Source organism: Ovis canadensis, chromosome 12 (assembly GCF_042477335.2).
Source record: "Ovis canadensis isolate MfBH-ARS-UI-01 breed Bighorn chromosome 12, ARS-UI_OviCan_v2, whole genome shotgun sequence".
NCBI lineage: Eukaryota > Metazoa > Chordata > Mammalia > Artiodactyla > Bovidae > Ovis > Ovis canadensis.
The window spans coordinates 83202996-83221068 of NC_091256.1; the positions used below are offsets into that span (position 1 = coordinate 83202996).

The following is an 18073-nucleotide window of genomic DNA, read 5'->3' on the forward strand; positions in this document are numbered from 1 at the left end:
GAGAAGGGGACGACAGAGGATGGCCTCACTGACTCAATGGACATGAGTTTGAGTAAACTCCGGGAGTTGGTGATGGACAGGGAGGCCTGGTGTGCTGCAGTCCATGGTGTCGCAAAGAGTTGGATACAACTGAGGGACTGAACTTAACTGAACTGACTGGATTGTTTTTTATTGTTGAGTTTTGAGATTTTTATATTGTAAATTATGTATATCATGGATCCTATTTCTTTGTTGAATATGTGATTTGCAAATCTTTTCTCCAAGTTATATGTAGCTTGTGTTTCTATACTAACAGAGTCTTCTGCAAGGCAAAACTGTTAACTTTTGGTAGTGCCCAATTTATTCATTTTTTTTCTTTCATGTATTGTGCTTTGGGTTCAAGATTAAAAATACTTTACCTACCCTGGGTCCTAAAGATTTTCTTAAATGTTTTTCTCTGAAAATTTTATAATCTTACATTTAAGCCTACAATCCTTTTGAGATAATTTTTATGCAAGTGTTAGTCACTCATCTGTGTCTGTCTCTTTGTGACCCCTGGGACTGTAACCCACCAGCCTTCTCTGTCCATAGAATTCTCCAGGCAAAGATACTGGAGTGGGTTGCCATTTCCTTATCCATGGTATCTTGCCGACCCAGAGATTAAACCTAGGTCTCTTGCATTGCAGGTGATTCTTTACTATCTGAGCCACAAAGGAAGCCCATTTTTGTGTAAGGTGTAAGACATGTTGAGTCTCATTTTTTTTTTTTTTCCTGCCTGTGAATGTCCTTTGCTCCAGCATCATTTGTGGAAAAGGCTGTCTTTCCTCCACTGAATTGCTTTCTGCACCATTGTAAAAAATCAGTTGAGTATTTGTGTGGGTCTATTTCTGGGTTCTCTATCTGTTCCATTAATCTGTAAGTCTCTTTTTCTATCAGTATCGCACTGTCTTAATTACTTTGCTATGTACTAAGTCCTGAAATTGACTAGGCTTATTCCTCCCACTTTATTCTTCTTATTTAAAATTGTTCTATCTATTCCCATTCCTATGCCTTTCCATATAACTTTTTAGAATAATCTTGTGGATTTACAACTCTTGTTGGCATTTAGATAGAAATTATGCTAAACCGGTATCCATTTGGAGAGACTGGAAATCTTTAGTATGTTGAAGTCTTCTAATTTACACGTGTCTCCATTTATTTATATCTTCTCTAATCTCTTTAGTCAGCCTTTTGGCTTTTGTTTTTGTTTTGGCATACAAGTTCTGAATGTTTAATTATACTTGTGTGCTCAATCACTCAATCATGTTTAACTCTTTGTGACCCCATGGATGGTAGCCTGCCAGACTCCTCTGTCCATGGAATTTTCCAGGCAAGATTGCGGGAACAGGTTGCATTTCCTACTCCAGGGGATCTTCCCAACTCAGGGATCCAACCTGGGTCTCCTACATCTCCTGCACTGGCAGGTAGATTCTGTACCACTGAGCCGCCTGGGAAGCTTATTATACCTGTACTTAAGTGTTTTTTTGAGTGATTATAAATGATATTGTATAACACTGGTCTTCATTTCTAGTGTAAGAAATATGATGAGTTTTGTATGTTTATCTTATGTGACCTTGCTGAACTCACTAACTGTAGGAGTTTGAATGTAGATTCCTTGGGATATTCTATGTATCCCATTATGTCATTTGCAAATAGGAATATTTTTATTTCCTTCTACCAAATCTGAATGCCTTTTATTCTTTTTCTTTTTCCTCTCTTTCTCTCTCCCTTTTTTGCCTATTGCAGAGGCAGTACTATATTGAATAATAGTAGTAAAAACTGATATTTTTCCTTGTTCTTGATGTTAGGGGGAAAGGTTTCAGTCTTTGATCATTAAATATGATGTTAGCTCTAAGTTTTTTATAGATGCTATTTATCAAGTTGAAGAAAATTTCCTCTATTCCTATTTCTTTCTGAGTTTTTATCATGAATAAATGTTGACTATTGTCAAATTTTTTTTTATTACACTGATTCATTTTTCAATATTGAATTTGCTTTCCAGCCTTGAAATTTACCCATTTGGTCATTCTTTTTATATATTGCTGAATTCTATTTGTTACTGTTAAGGATTTTTGCAGCTATATTTATGAGTGATGTTAGTCTGTAGTTGTCTTTTTGGTACTGTCTTTGTCTGGGTTTGGAATCAGGGTAATACTAGCTTCACAAAATGAATTCAAAAGTATACCTTTTACTTTTGTTTTCTGGAAGAATTGTCATTAATTCTTGGTTAAATTTTGATGTCATTAAAACCATCTGGGCCTGGAGATTTCTTTTAGAAGTTTTAAAATTATGAATTCAATTTTCTCATAGTTTATAGGGATATGAATTGTGGTAGTTTGTATTTTTCAAGGACCATTTCATTTAAGTAGTAAAATTTTATGTGTAGAGTTGTTTGTGGCATTCCCTATTCTATTTTGGGTGTCTACAGTTTATACTTGCATTTCCTGTTTCATTTCTGATATTGGTAATTTAAGGCTTTTCTTTTCTTTTTTTCAGTCTTGCTATTGGTTTTATTTATTTTTAAAAATGACTGATTTTCTCTATTGTTTTCCTATTGTCAATTTCACTGATTTCTACTCATTATTTCCTTCCTTCTGCTTGCTGATTTAGTTTTATTTTGCTCTTTTATAAGTTCTTGACGTGAGAATGCACATTATTGATCGGAGACTTTTTCTTTTTTCTTATGCATATATTTAAGTGCTATAAATTTTCCTTTCATTACTGCTTTAGCAGCATCACACAAATTTTTATATGTTATGTTCTCATTTTCACTGAGTTCAATATATTTTTAAATTTCCCTTGAGACTTCTTCTTCTTTAGATCATAGATTATTTAGAATTGAATTGTTTCCAAGTGTTGGATATTTAGTTCCAAGTATTTGGATATTTTCCTCTTATCTTTCTGTTATTGATTTCTAGTTTGATTCCATTATAGTCAGAGAATATACCTTGTGTGATTTAAATTCTGTTAAATCTGTCAAGGTTTGTCTTATGGACTAGTGTATGGTCTGTCTTGAATAATGTTCCACATGCACTTGAATAGAATGTGTATTCTGCAAATTCTTGTTGGGTGGGGCATTTGATAAATGTTGATTAAGTTCTGTTGGCTGATATTGTCATTGAGATCTTCTATATCCTTGCTTACCTTCTGTCTAGTTGTTCTATCAGAGGTTGAAAAAGAAGTGTGTAGGTTTGTCTGTTTCATCTTTCAATCAGTTTTTGCTTCACATATGCTTGGAACTTTTTCGTTTGGTGCATAAGCATTAAGATTTCTATATCTTGTTGGAGAATTTGCCTTTTTATCATTTTGTGATGTGCCTCTCTGTGTCTGTTGTTTAGATTGGGTAATTTCTATTGTTTTGTCTTTAAATTCACCGATTCTTTCCTCTGTCCCCTCCATTCTGCTGTTGATCCCATCCATTGACTTTTAAAAATTAGTTGTCATCATTTTTGGTATTAAAATTTCTATTTGGTTTCTTTGCGGTTGAGACTTTCTGTTTCTTTGCTATTTCTTTTCTATTTATTTGCTATTTCTGAGACTTTATCTTTTTTCATTTGTTTCAAGTGTGTCTGTAATTGCCCATTCGAGCATTTTTTTTATGATGGATGTTTGAAAATCTTTGTCAGATATTTCTGACATCTTTGTCATCTTGATTCTTGGCATCCATTGATTTTCTGTTTTTCAGTCAGTTTGGTGTTTTCTTGATTCTTGGTATCAGTTCAGTTCAGTCACTCAGTCGTGTCCGATTCTCTGTGACCCCATGAATCACAGCACACCAGGCCTCCCTGTCCATCACCAACTCCTGGAGTTCACTCAGACTCATGTCCATCGAGTCAGTGATGCCATCCAGCCATCTCATCCTCTGTTGTCCCCTTTTCCTCCTGCCCCCAATCCTTCCCAGCATCAAGGTCTTTTCCAATGAGTCAACTCTTTGCATGAGTTGGCCAAAGTACTGGAGTTTCAGCTTTAGCATCAGTCCTTCCAAGGAACACCCAGGGCTGATCTCCTTTAGAATGGACTGGTTGGATTTCCTTGCAGTCCAAGGGACTCTCAGGAGTCTTCTCCAACACCACAGTTCAAAAGCATCAATTCTTTGGCGCTCAGCCTTCTTCACAGTCCAACTCTCACACCCATACATGACCACAGGAAAAACCATAGCCTTGACTAGACAGACCTTTGTTGGCAAAGTAATGTCTCTGCTTTTGAATATGCTGTCTAGGTTGGTCATAACTTTTCTTCCAAGGAATAAGCGTCTTTTAATTTCATGGCTGCAGTCACCATCTGCAGTGATTTTGGAGCCCCCCAAAATAAAGTCTGACACTGTTTCCACTGTTTCCCCATCTGTTTGCCATGAAGTGATGGGACCAGATGCCATGATCTTCGTTTTCTGAATGTTGAGCTTTAAGCCAACTTTTTCACTCTCTTCTTTCACTTTCATCAAGAGGCTTTTTAGTTCCTCTTCACTTTCTGCCATAAGGGTGGTATCATCTGCATATCTGAGGTTATTGATATTTCTCCTGGCAATCTTGATTCCAGCTTGTGATTCTTCCAGCCCAGCGTTTCTCATGATGTACTCTGCATATAGTGACTGATTTTTTGTTGAAATGGCCATTTTGAATATTATATTGTGAGACTCTGGATCTTACTTAAACCTTTGGTTTTAGATGGCTACTTTTGAGACAGATACAGATAGAGAAAGGAGTAGGCATCCCCTCATTTCTACCAGGTTAGGGTGGAAGTCCGAATTTCCAACTCAGCCTCCACTGTCACTTGTTAGGGCTCCTTGTTAGTGATGGGTGATCATAAGAGTAAGAGCTCCCTGCAAACCTCACATTGATCCCTCTGTGCACTGTAGTGGTGGTGGGCCTTATTGCTGCTAGGGAAAGTAAAAGGAAGTCTGTGCTCCCTGCTGGGCCTTCTCTGGTAATACTCAAGTAGGAACAAAGTGGAGGCTGCATGCTTCACTACAGCCTCAAGAAGGGGGAAATCTAGGCTTCCTAGTAGCCCTTGCTGGCTTAAGGTGGGAGTGGGGCCATAAGTTTTCTATTGTATTTTGACAGGTAGAGCGATTATTATCTAAAGTGTTCTGTCTGTTGAGGCCCCCTTCCCAGTTTTTGTGCTACAGAGACTGGCCTTTTGTTGGGACTCTTTTCGTCTACACCCACTGATATTTCCATGTTGCTGCCTTCTTCAGCTCCAAGTCTAGGAATATATGAAGCAGAAAATAAAGCCAGAGAACTCACCACTGTTTTTCCTAGCCAGTTTGCTTTCCTTTCTCCACCATTCAGAATAGTTTAATGTTTGTTTAATGTAATGTTTTTTTTTTTTAATGTCTAGAACTTTTCGAGGTACTTAGAGCAAGGAATCAGGCTTTCCAGGTGGCTCAGTGGTAAAGAATCCATCTCCCAGTTTAGGAGATGCAGGGAGCGTGGGTTGGGTCCCTGGGTCAGGATGATCCTGTGGAGTAGGAAATGGCAACCTGCTCCAGTATTCTTGCCTGGAGAATTCCATGGACAGAGGAGCCTAGTGGGCTACAGTTGATAGGACTGCAAAGAGTCGGACATGACTGAGTGACTGACCACGCTGAGCAGAGTGAGGAATAGGGAGGAGTATAGCTACTCCGTATTTGTGAAAGTGGAAGTCTCATCCAGTTTGCTTTTACTTGGTTTATTCTAACAGGCCAATCACTTTTCCTACCTGAGGTCTCAGGTCCAAGTATCCTTAATCAAGCTTGTGTAAATTGCTTTCCATGGGGAAGGAAAGTTAAAATCCCAAAGAGCTCTGTGCATTGTTGGGATGGGTAGAAACAGTTTTCATACCCCAACTACACACTGGGCCCTCTGAATTTATAGCTTTCTTTTTCTCACCTTTAAGACTTGGGGCCAACTAGAGGGGCACCAGAGATATTCAGATTATTTCACATTCATTAAGGGATCTTTTGAGCTTCCCTGGTAGCTCAGCTGGTGAAGAATCCACCTGCAGTAGGTCAGGATTCCTAGGTCGGGAAGATCCCCTGGAGAAGGGATAGGCTACCCACTCCAGTATTCCTGGGCTTCCTTGGTGGCTCAGATGGTGCCTGAAATGTGGAAGACCTGGGTTCGATCCCTAGGCTGGGAAGATCCCCTGGAGGAGGACATAGCAATCCACTCCAGTATTCTTGCTTGGAGAATCCCCATGGACAGAGGAGCCTGGTGGGCTACAGTCCATGGGGTCACAGAGTCAGACACGACTGAGTGACTAAGCACAGCACAGCACAAGGGATCTTTATTCTCTAGAGGTACAAAGACGTTCCCATGACACAAGGGGAAGTTTCACCTAGATGTTTCTAAGAACCACCTAAGTGCCACAGAGGAGCAGCTGGGGGACGTGTATGTAACTGCAACTTGGCCTGGCTTCTAAAAGCAGAGCTTCTTGCCTTTGATTATTGAGGGTGAGAACCATGCTCAATACTTTCTTGGAACCAGGCTTCTTTATATTTCATTGTTTACTGAATCTGATTCCTTAAAAGCCTGTTATTTAGGGAAATATAATCTTGCTGTGGAGCAGCACATGTTTTTAATCCAGCTAGATCTTATTTGGGATCCTAGTCCCATCTTTTGCTAGCTGTATGACCTTGAAGCTCAGTCATTCACTTAGAAATCATCCTGTACTGCCTACTGTGGACCAGTCACTGTGCTGTGTTTTGGGAATAAAGTAATGAGTACCCCTTCTCCCTTTACTTTCCAGCCAATAGCAAGTCCAGTTGGTTTTAATTCAAAAATATATCAAAAATTGGATTACTTTTCTCCATCACCCTATCGTTTCCCCAGACTATAATAGTGAGTTCTCTGATTCTGTTCTTCCCTCTAATCCTCTGCCTCAATTTATTCTTTCATAAACATGCATCTGATTATTACTTTCTTACTCAGGACCCTCCAGTTACACTGAGACATACTGAGAATAAAATCCAACACCTCCGCATGGCCCACTAGGGCCTGCGTGGTCTGGTTTCTGCTTTCCCGTCGAGTTGTCTAGCACCCCTTTCCCCCTCGTTTAGTATGCGTTAGTCATACCAGACTTTCTTCCTTTCCCAAAACTATCTCACTTGTCCTACCCTGAGGCCATTACACTGGTTATCTTCTCTATCTTGGATACTTTTCATCCAAAGTTTGAATGACTGGTGTCTTGCTTTTATTCAGGTTTCAGTCCAAACACTCTCTTTGCTCTACTTCTCAAGTCACATTCTATCAAAACACTGTGTGTCCCCCAGCCTCTTATTTTTTGAAAGTAAAATTTCACTGTACATAGTTTTATTAGAATACAGTCACAATCATTTGATTAAAATTTGTCAATAGTGAAATTTAATAATTTAAATTATTTTTTTTTACAAGTACTCAGATTTATTTTCTAGGTACTTTTATGTATGTTGTCTAATTTATACTTGACAGCAACCTGTAATGAAGTTATTGTTATCATCATTATTTAAAACACTTACTCTTTATTAGCCACTATTTTAAGCTCTGTGGGTTTCCCTATTGGCTCAGTGGTATAGAATCCACCTGTAATGCAGGAGACGAGCATTCAATCCCTGAGTCAGAAATATCCCCTGGAGAAGGAAATGGCAACTCAATTCAGTATTCTTGCCTGGAGAATCCCATGGACAGAGGAGCCTGGTGGGCTACAGACCCACCAGGGGTTGCAAAAGAGTCGGACACAAGTTAGCAATTAAACAAAAATAACAGCAGCAATTTTAAGCTCTATGCATATATTAACATATTTAATCATTGCAGCAACCCTATGAGGTAGGTACTGTTGTTGTCTGCATTTACTTTTTTTTAAAATTAATTTTTATTGGTGTATAGTTGATTTACAATGTTGTGTTAATTTCTTCTGTACAGCAAAGTGATTCAGTTATATGTAAACATATATCCACTCTATTTATCTCTTCTTACAATTTGGTATCGTCTTGATTTGTCTACTAGACTAACCTCTCCGAGAATAAGAATCATGCTGTTTCCTTCATTGCTATTTGCCCAGTGTCTAGAACAATGCTGGTCCCAAAGTAATCAATATTTGTTGAGTAATGTTGCTTAATTCTCTTGTGCCCCAGTCTCTCTCCTGTGACATGGAATAATAACTGGCTAATCAAACAAGGTTATATTTAGAATTGTGAGGTAATCAATGTCTGTGAGCTACTTGGTATACTTATTGTTTCATTATGATCACTTATATTACAGTGCTCACTCTATTCTCCCATAGTCCTCCAGTTCCTGTTTTTGTACTTCCTGATCCATCTGGAATGTCATGAGTGTTTGTCCGTGACAGAGGCTGACTGGTTTGATGCTTGCAATGAAATCCTCACCTGGTTCTCTCTTGGCTGTATTTTTCCTCACAGGTTCTACAGCTGGGCTCAGACATCCTTCCCCAGTACAAGCAGGAGGCGCCAAAGACTCCCCCGCACATCATCTTACATTACTGTGTTTTTAAGACCACGTGGGATTGGATCATCCTGATCTTAACCTTCTACACAGCCATCCTGGTTCCTTACAATGTCTCCTTTAAAACCAGGCAGAACAACGTGGCCTGGCTGGTTGTGGATAGCATCGTGGATGTCATTTTTTTGGTGGACATTGTGCTGAATTTTCATACCACTTTTGTTGGACCCGCTGGGGAGGTGATTTCTGACCCCAAACTCATTCGCATGAACTACCTGAAGACGTGGTTTGTGATTGATCTTCTGTCCTGTTTGCCCTATGACGTCATCAACGCTTTTGAGAACGTGGATGAGGTTAGTGCCTTTATGGGTGATCCAGGGAAGATTGGTTTTGCTGATCAGATTCCACCACCCCTGGAGGGGAGAGAGAGTCAGGTACATCCCTCAAATCTCAGACCTTGTTGTCATGTCTTTAATTGTGGATGCTCAACAGAAGAGTACTTGAATGGGTGGGAATTAGTACGACTGGTGTCTGAAACAGAGGGAGCATGATGCCTGGTCAGCATCCTTGCCTGCTGCTCTTGTCCTTTGGAGGTGCGGAGAACCCTGCATGTCAATGGATGGGTGTGGAGGAGACCAGAGGCTTCTCTCTTCCTCATGTGGAGTGCAAGCTGCTGGCTTGGGAGGTGGGGCTGCAGAAGCAGGCATGCATTGCCACTGCACTGGTGAATCTTATACTTGGTATGCAATTGCTGAATGCCTAGCTACTGATTATTCTCACTGTGGGGACTTTTCCATTTTCTGCTGCTGACCTTTGGCTGTTTCAAAACTGATTAACTCTTGAAATCAGGGATGCTACTCTCCCCTAAGGTTGCTTGCCTTTATTTTTCCTTTTTCTCTGGTAAGTGTCAGGAAACAATGAGTTGATTCTTCGCTAAAATGAATTTTGCAGGTGACCAATGGCATTCACTTGTCCATGCTGTCCCTTGCCTAAATTTGCTGAGGTAGTCAGGCTGTGGTTAAGTCTGACTCTTGTGGTTAAGTCAGGCAAGAGGAAAGTGTTACTGGACTACACTGCTTTGGGTTGTTATGGGAAGAATTAAAAGAAGATAAATGCTCTGAAACAGGCTAAAATCAGGACATGCTTAAAGAGTCAGTGAATGGGTGCTGGGACCTGTTGCAGCAGGAAGGGGCCACTCGGCTGGTTAAAGTGATTTTCTCCTTTGAAAAAAGCAAGGGTGTCATATCACGGCAAAGGAAAATGTCAGATTCTTATCTAGTTTGAGTGTTCAGTACACCTGGTAAGTAGGTCTTCAGCCTCGGGTAGCAGTGGCCCTCGCTGCCTTGGGTTGCGGAGGGTCCCCGAGGCCTCAGTGCGGCTGTGCTGCTGTCTGGGTGGGTCATCAGGAAGTCGTCGGGAGGCTGAAGTGAGGCAAGATTCGCTCTCAGGGCTAAAGGGCGAGTAGGACTCAGCCTTGACATAGTGGGAAGGGACAGCCAGTTCCCTGCCAGGATAACAGGGACTGCCAGTGACCCCACGTCTTGCTGGTGGCATAATGGTGCCTCTCACCTTCACATCAGTACCAGCAGTGGGCGAGGATTCCAGCCCCTGGCTGAGAATCCAACTTCCTACTGTTTGCTCTCCAGCGAAGGGGAACTGGTGTTCAGATGCTCCAGACTCAGAACAGTCCCTGTTTTCATCTGTGTGGCGTGTTTTAATAGACTTTAAAATCCTGAGAAATAATGCTTCGGGTGGCTTGTGTGGATTTTGTAGGGGGATTAAATGAGTCGAGACATTTAGAAGAGTGAAATCATCCCTAAAGTGAATGTTGGGATTCTTAAATGTGAATTTTAGTACATGTTGGGAGTGCTATTTTTCTCTGTGAGTACATTTCTAGCAAATTTTATGTTAGTTAGCGAGGAAAATATGATCATTTTGGCTTAGATAATTTAACTGATTATTTCAGCCTGAAAGAGCTTCTTATGCACATATGGGAAATGAGTTTTAACTCTAAAAATACTGGTTGAGTTTTAAAAATAAGCCATTTGCTATTTACAGCAATGGCATTGAAATTTTGCAGATAAATAGAACAGTTCTTTGGCTTCTGTGGTTTCTTACTAAACACTGGCAGAGCTGTAAACACATATGTAAATGTGTCAAGATTACCTTGTAGGTTAGCAGAGCATAGAGCTTCTTCCTATGCACTGTGTATGTTGGGTTAGAATTCCTTTGCCATTAATTGTGAGTACCCTTGACATGGTTACTGGTGTCCAGATTTGTGAAATCTATTGTAGATAGGGAAATTATAATTTCTCTGTGACCAGTCCCTCAGTCCTGTCCAACTCTTTGCAACCCCATGGACTGTAGCCCTTCAGGCTCCTCTCTTCATGTGATCTTCTAGGCAAGAATACTGGAGTTGGTTGCAATTTCCTACTCCAGGGGATCTTCCTGACCCAGGGATCACACCCATATCTCTTGTGGCTCCTGCATTGGCAGGTGAATTCTTTACCAATGAGCCACCTGGGAAGCTGTAATTTCTCTATAGCTTTCTATTAATAGTTGGCAAAGGGTCTTAGCATTAAAGTTCTTACAACTGTGTCTTGATCATGGATAATAATATGAACATTAAGAGGTTATAGTTATGATTTGCTTCTGTAAAGACTTGACTTTATATTTGATAACTCCTTTCAGAGCTTTGGCTGACACCTGAAATAAAACCTTTCTGTAATAGTTGTGGTAGAGTTGGGGAAACACAAGAATACTGAAGATTTGGCTGCTGGTCCTCTTGGTCTCACCTATAAGGACAGCTGAGAACCTTGTGCACGTCATATAGCCTTTCTGGATCCCAGTTTTGCTAGCTGCAGCTAGGGGATGATACCACCTCACCTGCCTGAACACATCGCATTTGGGCTGTGGATCTGAGTTCCCTGTCAGTTGCAAAACCTGGTGAGTTCAGAATCCCTGGTGTTAGTCTCACCTCCAGACTGACTGTAAAAATGAGAGACTCAGCACCCTGACTTCCTAACTTTGGTGGAAGTTGGAGGAAGGTAGGATGGGAAGGGAATATTTAGCAGGTTACTCAGATGGTAAAATGTCTGCCTGCAATGTGGGAGACCCGGGTTTGATCCCTGGGTTGGGAAGATCCCCTGGAGAAGGAAATGGCAACCTACTCCAGTACTCTTGCCTGGAAAACTGTATGGATGGAGGAGCCTGGTAGGCTACGGTCCATGGGGTCGCAGAGAGTTGGACACGACTGAGCAACATCCCTTTCTTTTCATGATAAGTAGACCGACTGGAGGTCAGAGCCCAATAGAACTGTCATATGGTTTAACCTTCTTAACTCACAAACAGAACAGAGAAGAATCACAAGGGGACTCAGTATTACTGTGACCATATGATTTGCTGCACCATCTTGAATGAGTCATATTCTCTGGGTCTGTTCCATAACAGTTTTGGTAAAATAGGGAGAAAACACAGAAGGATACTATTGAGTCAGAACTGACCAAGAAGTTCCTGATGTGTGTGGTTCAACCTTGGCTTGGTTGTTGTGATGGGGAGGCTGGGTATTAGGTACCAAGAAATGGGAAGAGGCAGTTTCTCTGAGGCAGGTGGGTTGGTGATGAGATGGGCAGTTTAAGATGCTCACCAAGGGATAGCACCGTTTTCCAGGCACAGACTTTTGTGTTAAAAGGCACCATTAAATCAGTGGGCATGAAGGGCTGCTGGTGCTTAGAGTGGATTGGAGAGGCCATGAAGGGCACCCCACCTGTTGAACCTGGGTTCAGTTCAGTTCAGTTGCTCAGTCGTGTCCAACTCTTTGTGTCCCCATGAATCACAGCATGCCAGGCCTCCCTGTCCATCACCAACTCCTGGAGTTCACTCAAACTCATGTCCATCAAGTTAGTGATGCCATCCAGCCATCTCATCTGTCGTCCCCTTCTCCCAGCATCAGGGTCTTTTCCAATGAGTCAACTCTTCACATCAGGTGGCTAAAGTATTGGCGTTTCAGCTTCAGCATCAGTCCTGCCAATGAACACCCAGGACTGATCTCCTTTAGAATGGACTGGTTGGATCTCCTTGCAGTCCAAGGGACTCTCAAGAGTCTTCTCCAACACCACAGTTCAAAAGCATTAATTCTTCAGCGCTCAGCTTTCTTCACAGTCCAACTCTCAACAACCATAGATGATCACTGGAAAAACCATAGCCTTGACTAGACGGCTCTTTGTTGGCAAAGTAATATCTCTGCTTTTCAATATGCTATCTAGCTGGGTCATAACTTTCCCTCCAAGGAGTAAGCATCTTTTAATTTCATGGCTGCAGTCATCATCTGCAGTGATTTTGGAGCCCAAAAAAGTAAAGTCTGACACTGTTTCCACTGTTTCCCCATCTATTTCCCATGAAGTGCAGGGACCGGATACCATGATCTTTGTTTTCTGAATGTTGAGCTTTAAGCCAACTTTTTCACCCTCCTCTTTCACTTTCATCAAGAGGCTTTTTAGTTCCTCTTCACTTTCTGCCATAAGGGTGGTGTCATCTGCATATCTGAGGTTATTGATATTTCTCCCGGCAATCTTGATTCCAGCTTGTGATTCTTCCAGCCCAGCGTTTCTCATGATGTACTTCTCAGAGAAGTTAAATAAGCAGGGTGACAATATACAGCCTTGATGTACTCCTTTTCCTATTTGGAACCAGTCTGTTGCTCCATGTCCAGTTCTAACTGTTGCTTCCTGACCTGCATATAGGTTTCTTAAGAGGCAGGTCAGGTGGTCTGGTATTCCCATCTCTTTCAGAATTTTCCACAGTTTATTGTGATCCACACAGTCAAAGGCTTTGGCATAGTCAATAAAGCAGAAATAGATGTTTTTCTGGAACTCTTTTGCTTTTTCGATGATCCAGCAGATGTTGGCAATTTGATCTCTGGTTCCTCTGCCTTTTCTAAAACCAGCTTGAACATCAGGAAGTTCACGGTTCACGTATTGCAGAAGCCTGGCTTGGAGAATTTTGAGCATTACTTTACTAGCGTGTGAGATGAGTGCAATTGTTCGGTAGTTTGAGCATTCTTTGGCATTGCCTTTCTTTGGGGTTGGAATGAAAACTGACCTTTTCCAGTCCTGTGGCCACTGCTGAGTTTCCCAAATTTGCTGGCATAATTGAGTGCAGCACTTTCACAGCATCATCTTTCAGGATTTGAAATAGCTCAACTGGAACCTGGGTTAGGTGGGAAAAATTGCTTCATTAGAAGAGTTCTGATTAATTCACCATACATTGTCTTCTTTCCCAGGCTCTGCCATGGGGTTGCTCATCTAAGACTAGAGAATGGGGAGAAATAGGGAATTATTGATTCATTTCGCATAAACAGTAATGGAGCAGACCTCTCTCTGGTATCCTTTTAGTTATGCCAATGGAATTGTGTTGCAGTGGAGACCACCAGGGAAGTGGCAGATGGGCAGTGGGGCCTTTGCTATCTGTGTGTGTAGGGGTTAGGGTATAGGCGTGGGTACTGGGGAGAGGGCTCTTAAAGTGAAAGGATTGGACCTTCCCAATCTTGGCTCAGGAAATTAGGTTAAAAAGCCAGCAATTGTGAATTCAGCCCTGTTTGGATGGAGCCCACCTCATGATTTAGGCCACACAGGCAATCCATTTTGCCCCAGCTTGGTTCACTTATGTAGATGGCCTGTGTTTGCGTCATTCTCCAGTCTGTTGGTAATCATCCGTTTTGGAGGCCGTTTGGGAATATGTTTGCGCATTAGTTAAACTGGTGAGAGGACAGAAGGTCTGGAAACGGAGTAAGTGGAAGCTCGGAATGGGTGTGCTAGAGCAAAAGCCCAGGGGGTCTCTTTCAAGCACTTAGTGCAGTGGGCCCCGACCTTTTGGGCCCCAGGGACTGGTTTTCTGGAAGACGCTTTTCCCATGGACCAGTGTTGCAGGGCAGGGGGGCTGGTTTGGGGATGATCCTCATAAGGAGTGAGCAGTCTACATCCCTCTCATGCACAGGTCACAGTAGGGCTCATGCTTCTACGAGAGTCTAACGCCGCTGCTGATCTGACAGGAGATGGGGCTCGGCGGGTAACGCGAGTGATGGGGAGTGGCTGTAAAGACAGGCGAAGCTTCGCTGGCTGGCCCACCGCTGTTCACCGCCTGCTGTGTGGCCAGGTTCCTCACTGGCCACTGACTGCTACCTGGTCCGTGGCCTGGGGGTTGGGGACCCTTGACTTAGTGGATTATTGCCCTGGTGTGTGTCATGGGTTAAAGATAGAATTATTATTCACAAAACATAAGGAATCCTAATTTTATCCAGTGGAGTACAGAAGTGCAAACAGGGGATGAGCCAATTGTGCCCCCACCTGGGTCACAATTCTGGTGCCCTGAGGCCTGGGGCCAAGAGCTTCCTCTGTCCCTGGCCCTGCAACCTCAGACTGCAGCACCACCAGCTAGGGCCGGTCACAGCTGACAGTTGCCAAAAGCACATGGGAGACGTTCACCCAGAGCAGAGGAGGACCGGGGCATGCTGATGGAAAGATAACAGCACTGATAGCGACTTCCCTCCATCTAGAGCATCTACCTTTCCCAAACACTTTCAAGCGGATTGTCTTTTTTATTATTGAAATGTAGTTGACCTGCCATATTATGTTAGTTTCAGGTGTAGTCCCTAGTAGTTAGACATTTGCAAGCATCATAAAATGTTCACTGCGCTAAATCTAGTAACCACCTGTCCTCATACAAAGTTTTTATAATATTATTGACCGTATTCTTTGTTGTGCAGAGGGCCTTTGTTTCACCTCTGTGGTGGTAAAGAAACTGCACTTAACTGAGGGGAAGATGACTTGTTGGCTTCCAGCCGTGCAAACCTATAGAAGTCTTTTCGTCTCCTTGGACTTTGCTTACCTCACATGTAAGATGGGTCTATTTCAGCTTAAACCTTCTGTGGCTCTAGGAAAGATTATCCCTGCTTTGCAGATGAGGGGAAAGGGCCAGGTTGTCCAGAGAGTAAAACTGGACTCTGGTCTCATAACTCCTAGGTCTGTGCTTTTCCCTGCAAGTCATGCCGCCTCATCAGAGATCTGGAGACAGAATGAGCCAAGCAGTGTGTGATATTCCTCAAGTCCTTCTGTGAATTGTTCCCAACTTGGCCCCTTCTGCCTGCCCCCCACCCCACCTCCAAGGGGTAAGAGGTTTGAGTGGTCAGCCTGGGTGACCCTAAACTGAGGTCCCTAGTGCATACGCATAGGGCTGGACAGTGAGCATGGGGTTAGAAGTAAATCTAAAGGGCTGGTTGCCTGTCCTCCTCCTCTCTTCTTGGCAGATGGGCCAAGGTCCTTCTAGGATCACTATTCCTAGCTTTTCTGTGATTTCCTTATCACTGAAGCTGAAATCAAATTGGATCTATGTACACAGATCATCCCGTTGATTTGTAGTTTTCAGGGCTTACCTGTGGTTTCTATTTAGGTGGATGGACACTGGTTCAATTCCCATACAGGTGACACCTCTTTTCCAGCTGAAATCTCAGAGGAGGCTGTTGGCTGAATGTCATGAAATGACTGAGAGTTTTCTATCCTAGACTTTCAGCAATACATTGTGTGGATGTACTATGATTTCTTTATGTATTTTCCTGTGGTTTATCATAGCAATTATTTTTTATTAATAGACTAATTTTCAGAGCAGTTTAGGTTTATAGAAATAGAAAGATGACCTTCACCACTGGCAGATTCCCCGTTATTAACACCTTGCATGCATGTAGTACACTTGTTACGGCCAGTGTGCTCAGCCACTCAGTCGTGCCTGACTCTTTGCGACCCTATGGATTGTAGCCCACCAGGCTCCTCTGTCCATGGGGTTCTCCAGGCAAGAATACTGGAATAGGTTGCCGCTTCTTACTCCAGGGGATCTTCCCGACCCAGGGATCAAACCTGCATTTCCTGTGTCTCCTGCATTGCAGGCAGATTCTTTATCTGCCATCGGGGAAGCCCTGTTATGGCCAATATGAAGCATCATTATCAGCTGAAGTCCATAGTTTCCATTAGGGATCACTCTTTGCAGTATACATTTTCTGGGTTTTGACAGATGGCTAATGACATATGTCCACCATTGTGTATCGTACAGAACAGGTTCACTGCCCTAAACATCTCTGTGCTCCACCTATTCATCCCATCCTTCCCCCTAACTCATGGTAACTGCTTTTTACTGTATATCATTTTACCCTTTCCAGAATGTCATAATGTTGGGGTCATATAATACATAGCCTTCTCAGATGGGCTTCTTTCACTTAGAAATAAGCCCTTAAGTTTCCTCCATGTATTTTGGGGACTATCAGATAGCTTATTTCTTTTTATTTCTGAATAGTATTCCATTGTATGGATGTACTATAATTTATGTATTTCACAACAACAACAAAATAGCCATTAAAAAACTCCATTATTGATAGCACTGCTTATTTAGGCCTGATCAGCACAGGCCAGGAGAAGGCAATGGCACCCCACTCCAGTATTCTTGCCTGGAGAATCCCAGGGACGGGGGAGTCTGTTGGGCTGCACTCTCTGGGGTCGCACAGAGTCGGACATGACTGAAGCGACTTAGCAGCAGCAGCAGCAGCAGCACAGGTCTGCTCCTGGGCTTTCCTCCTCCTGTGGATCCCTGGAACATGGAGAGTGTGGAAGAGCTGAGACACTGGCATGCAGACCAGCCCATCTCAGCAGCCTATGCTGTCTCTTGGATACAAACTGAAAATGTTTAACTCAAGCTATTAAGTCTAATGGGCTTCCCAGGTGGCTCAAGTGGTAAAGAATCTGCCTTCTCAAAGCAGGAGACACAGGAGATGTGGTTTTGCTGCCTGGGTCAGGAAGATCCCTGGAGGAGGAAATGGCAACTCACTCCATTATTCTTGCCTAAAAAGTCCCATGGACAGAGGAGCCTGGCGGGCCGCAATCTGTGGGACTGCAAAAGAATCGGACACGCAACTTAGTGATGCTCTGAGAGCATTGTACATTGGAGCAAAACAGACTCGAGAGATGTGCCTGGCTCACCTCTGCTCACACATTGTCCTTTTTCTTCCCCCCCTAGTCTCTTTTTTGGCCAACCCCAGTTCTACTTTTAATTCTCTACCAACATTTCTTCGAATCTTGTTTAGGGTCCTGTCCTGCGCTTAGTCACTCAGTTGTATCTGACTCTTTGTGACCCCATGGACTGTTGCCCGCTGGGCTCTTCCATCCATGGAGATTTTCCAGGCAAGAATACTGGAGTGGGTTGCCATGCCCTTCTCTAGGAGATCTTCCCAACCCAGGGATCGAACTTGGGTCTGCTGCACTACAGGTGGATTCTTTTCTGTCTGAGCCACCAGGGAAGCCCAATAAAGGTTATTTGAACACAAGCATTGTGATACAAGAACAGTAGATCTGATAACCCAGGAATACTGAGTGGGTAGCCGTTCCCTTCTCCAGGGGATCTTCTCGACCCAGGAATTGAACCAGGGTCTCCTGCATTGCAGGCAGATTCTTTACCAGCTGAGCTATCAGGGAAGCCCCTGTTGAGGGTGTTTTTAAAGCCCTGTTTAGGGTGATCTTTCTTTAAAGAAAACTTACTGGCTGAGGTGGTAGGGGATGGGGATACAACTCTTCAGTTTGCTCCCAGTCTAGTGGGGACCATGA

The 18073-nt window shown here is 42.8% G+C and overlaps 1 protein-coding gene across 2 annotated transcripts in view; it reads left to right on the forward strand.

Annotated features, from left to right (window-relative positions):
* KCNH1 (potassium voltage-gated channel subfamily H member 1) overlaps nucleotides 1–18073 on the forward strand; it is a 418239-nt gene that overhangs the window by 91468 nt on the left and 308698 nt on the right. Inside the window, exon 6 of one of the 2 annotated variants that reach the window (XM_069544233.1) lies at nucleotides 8393–8785. In XM_069544233.1, coding sequence (XP_069400334.1) covers nucleotides 8393–8785 — 393 coding nt within the window. Of the gene's footprint in view, nucleotides 1–8392; nucleotides 8867–18073 lie in introns of both variants that reach the window. The other variant, XM_069544232.1, reaches the window with a different exon arrangement.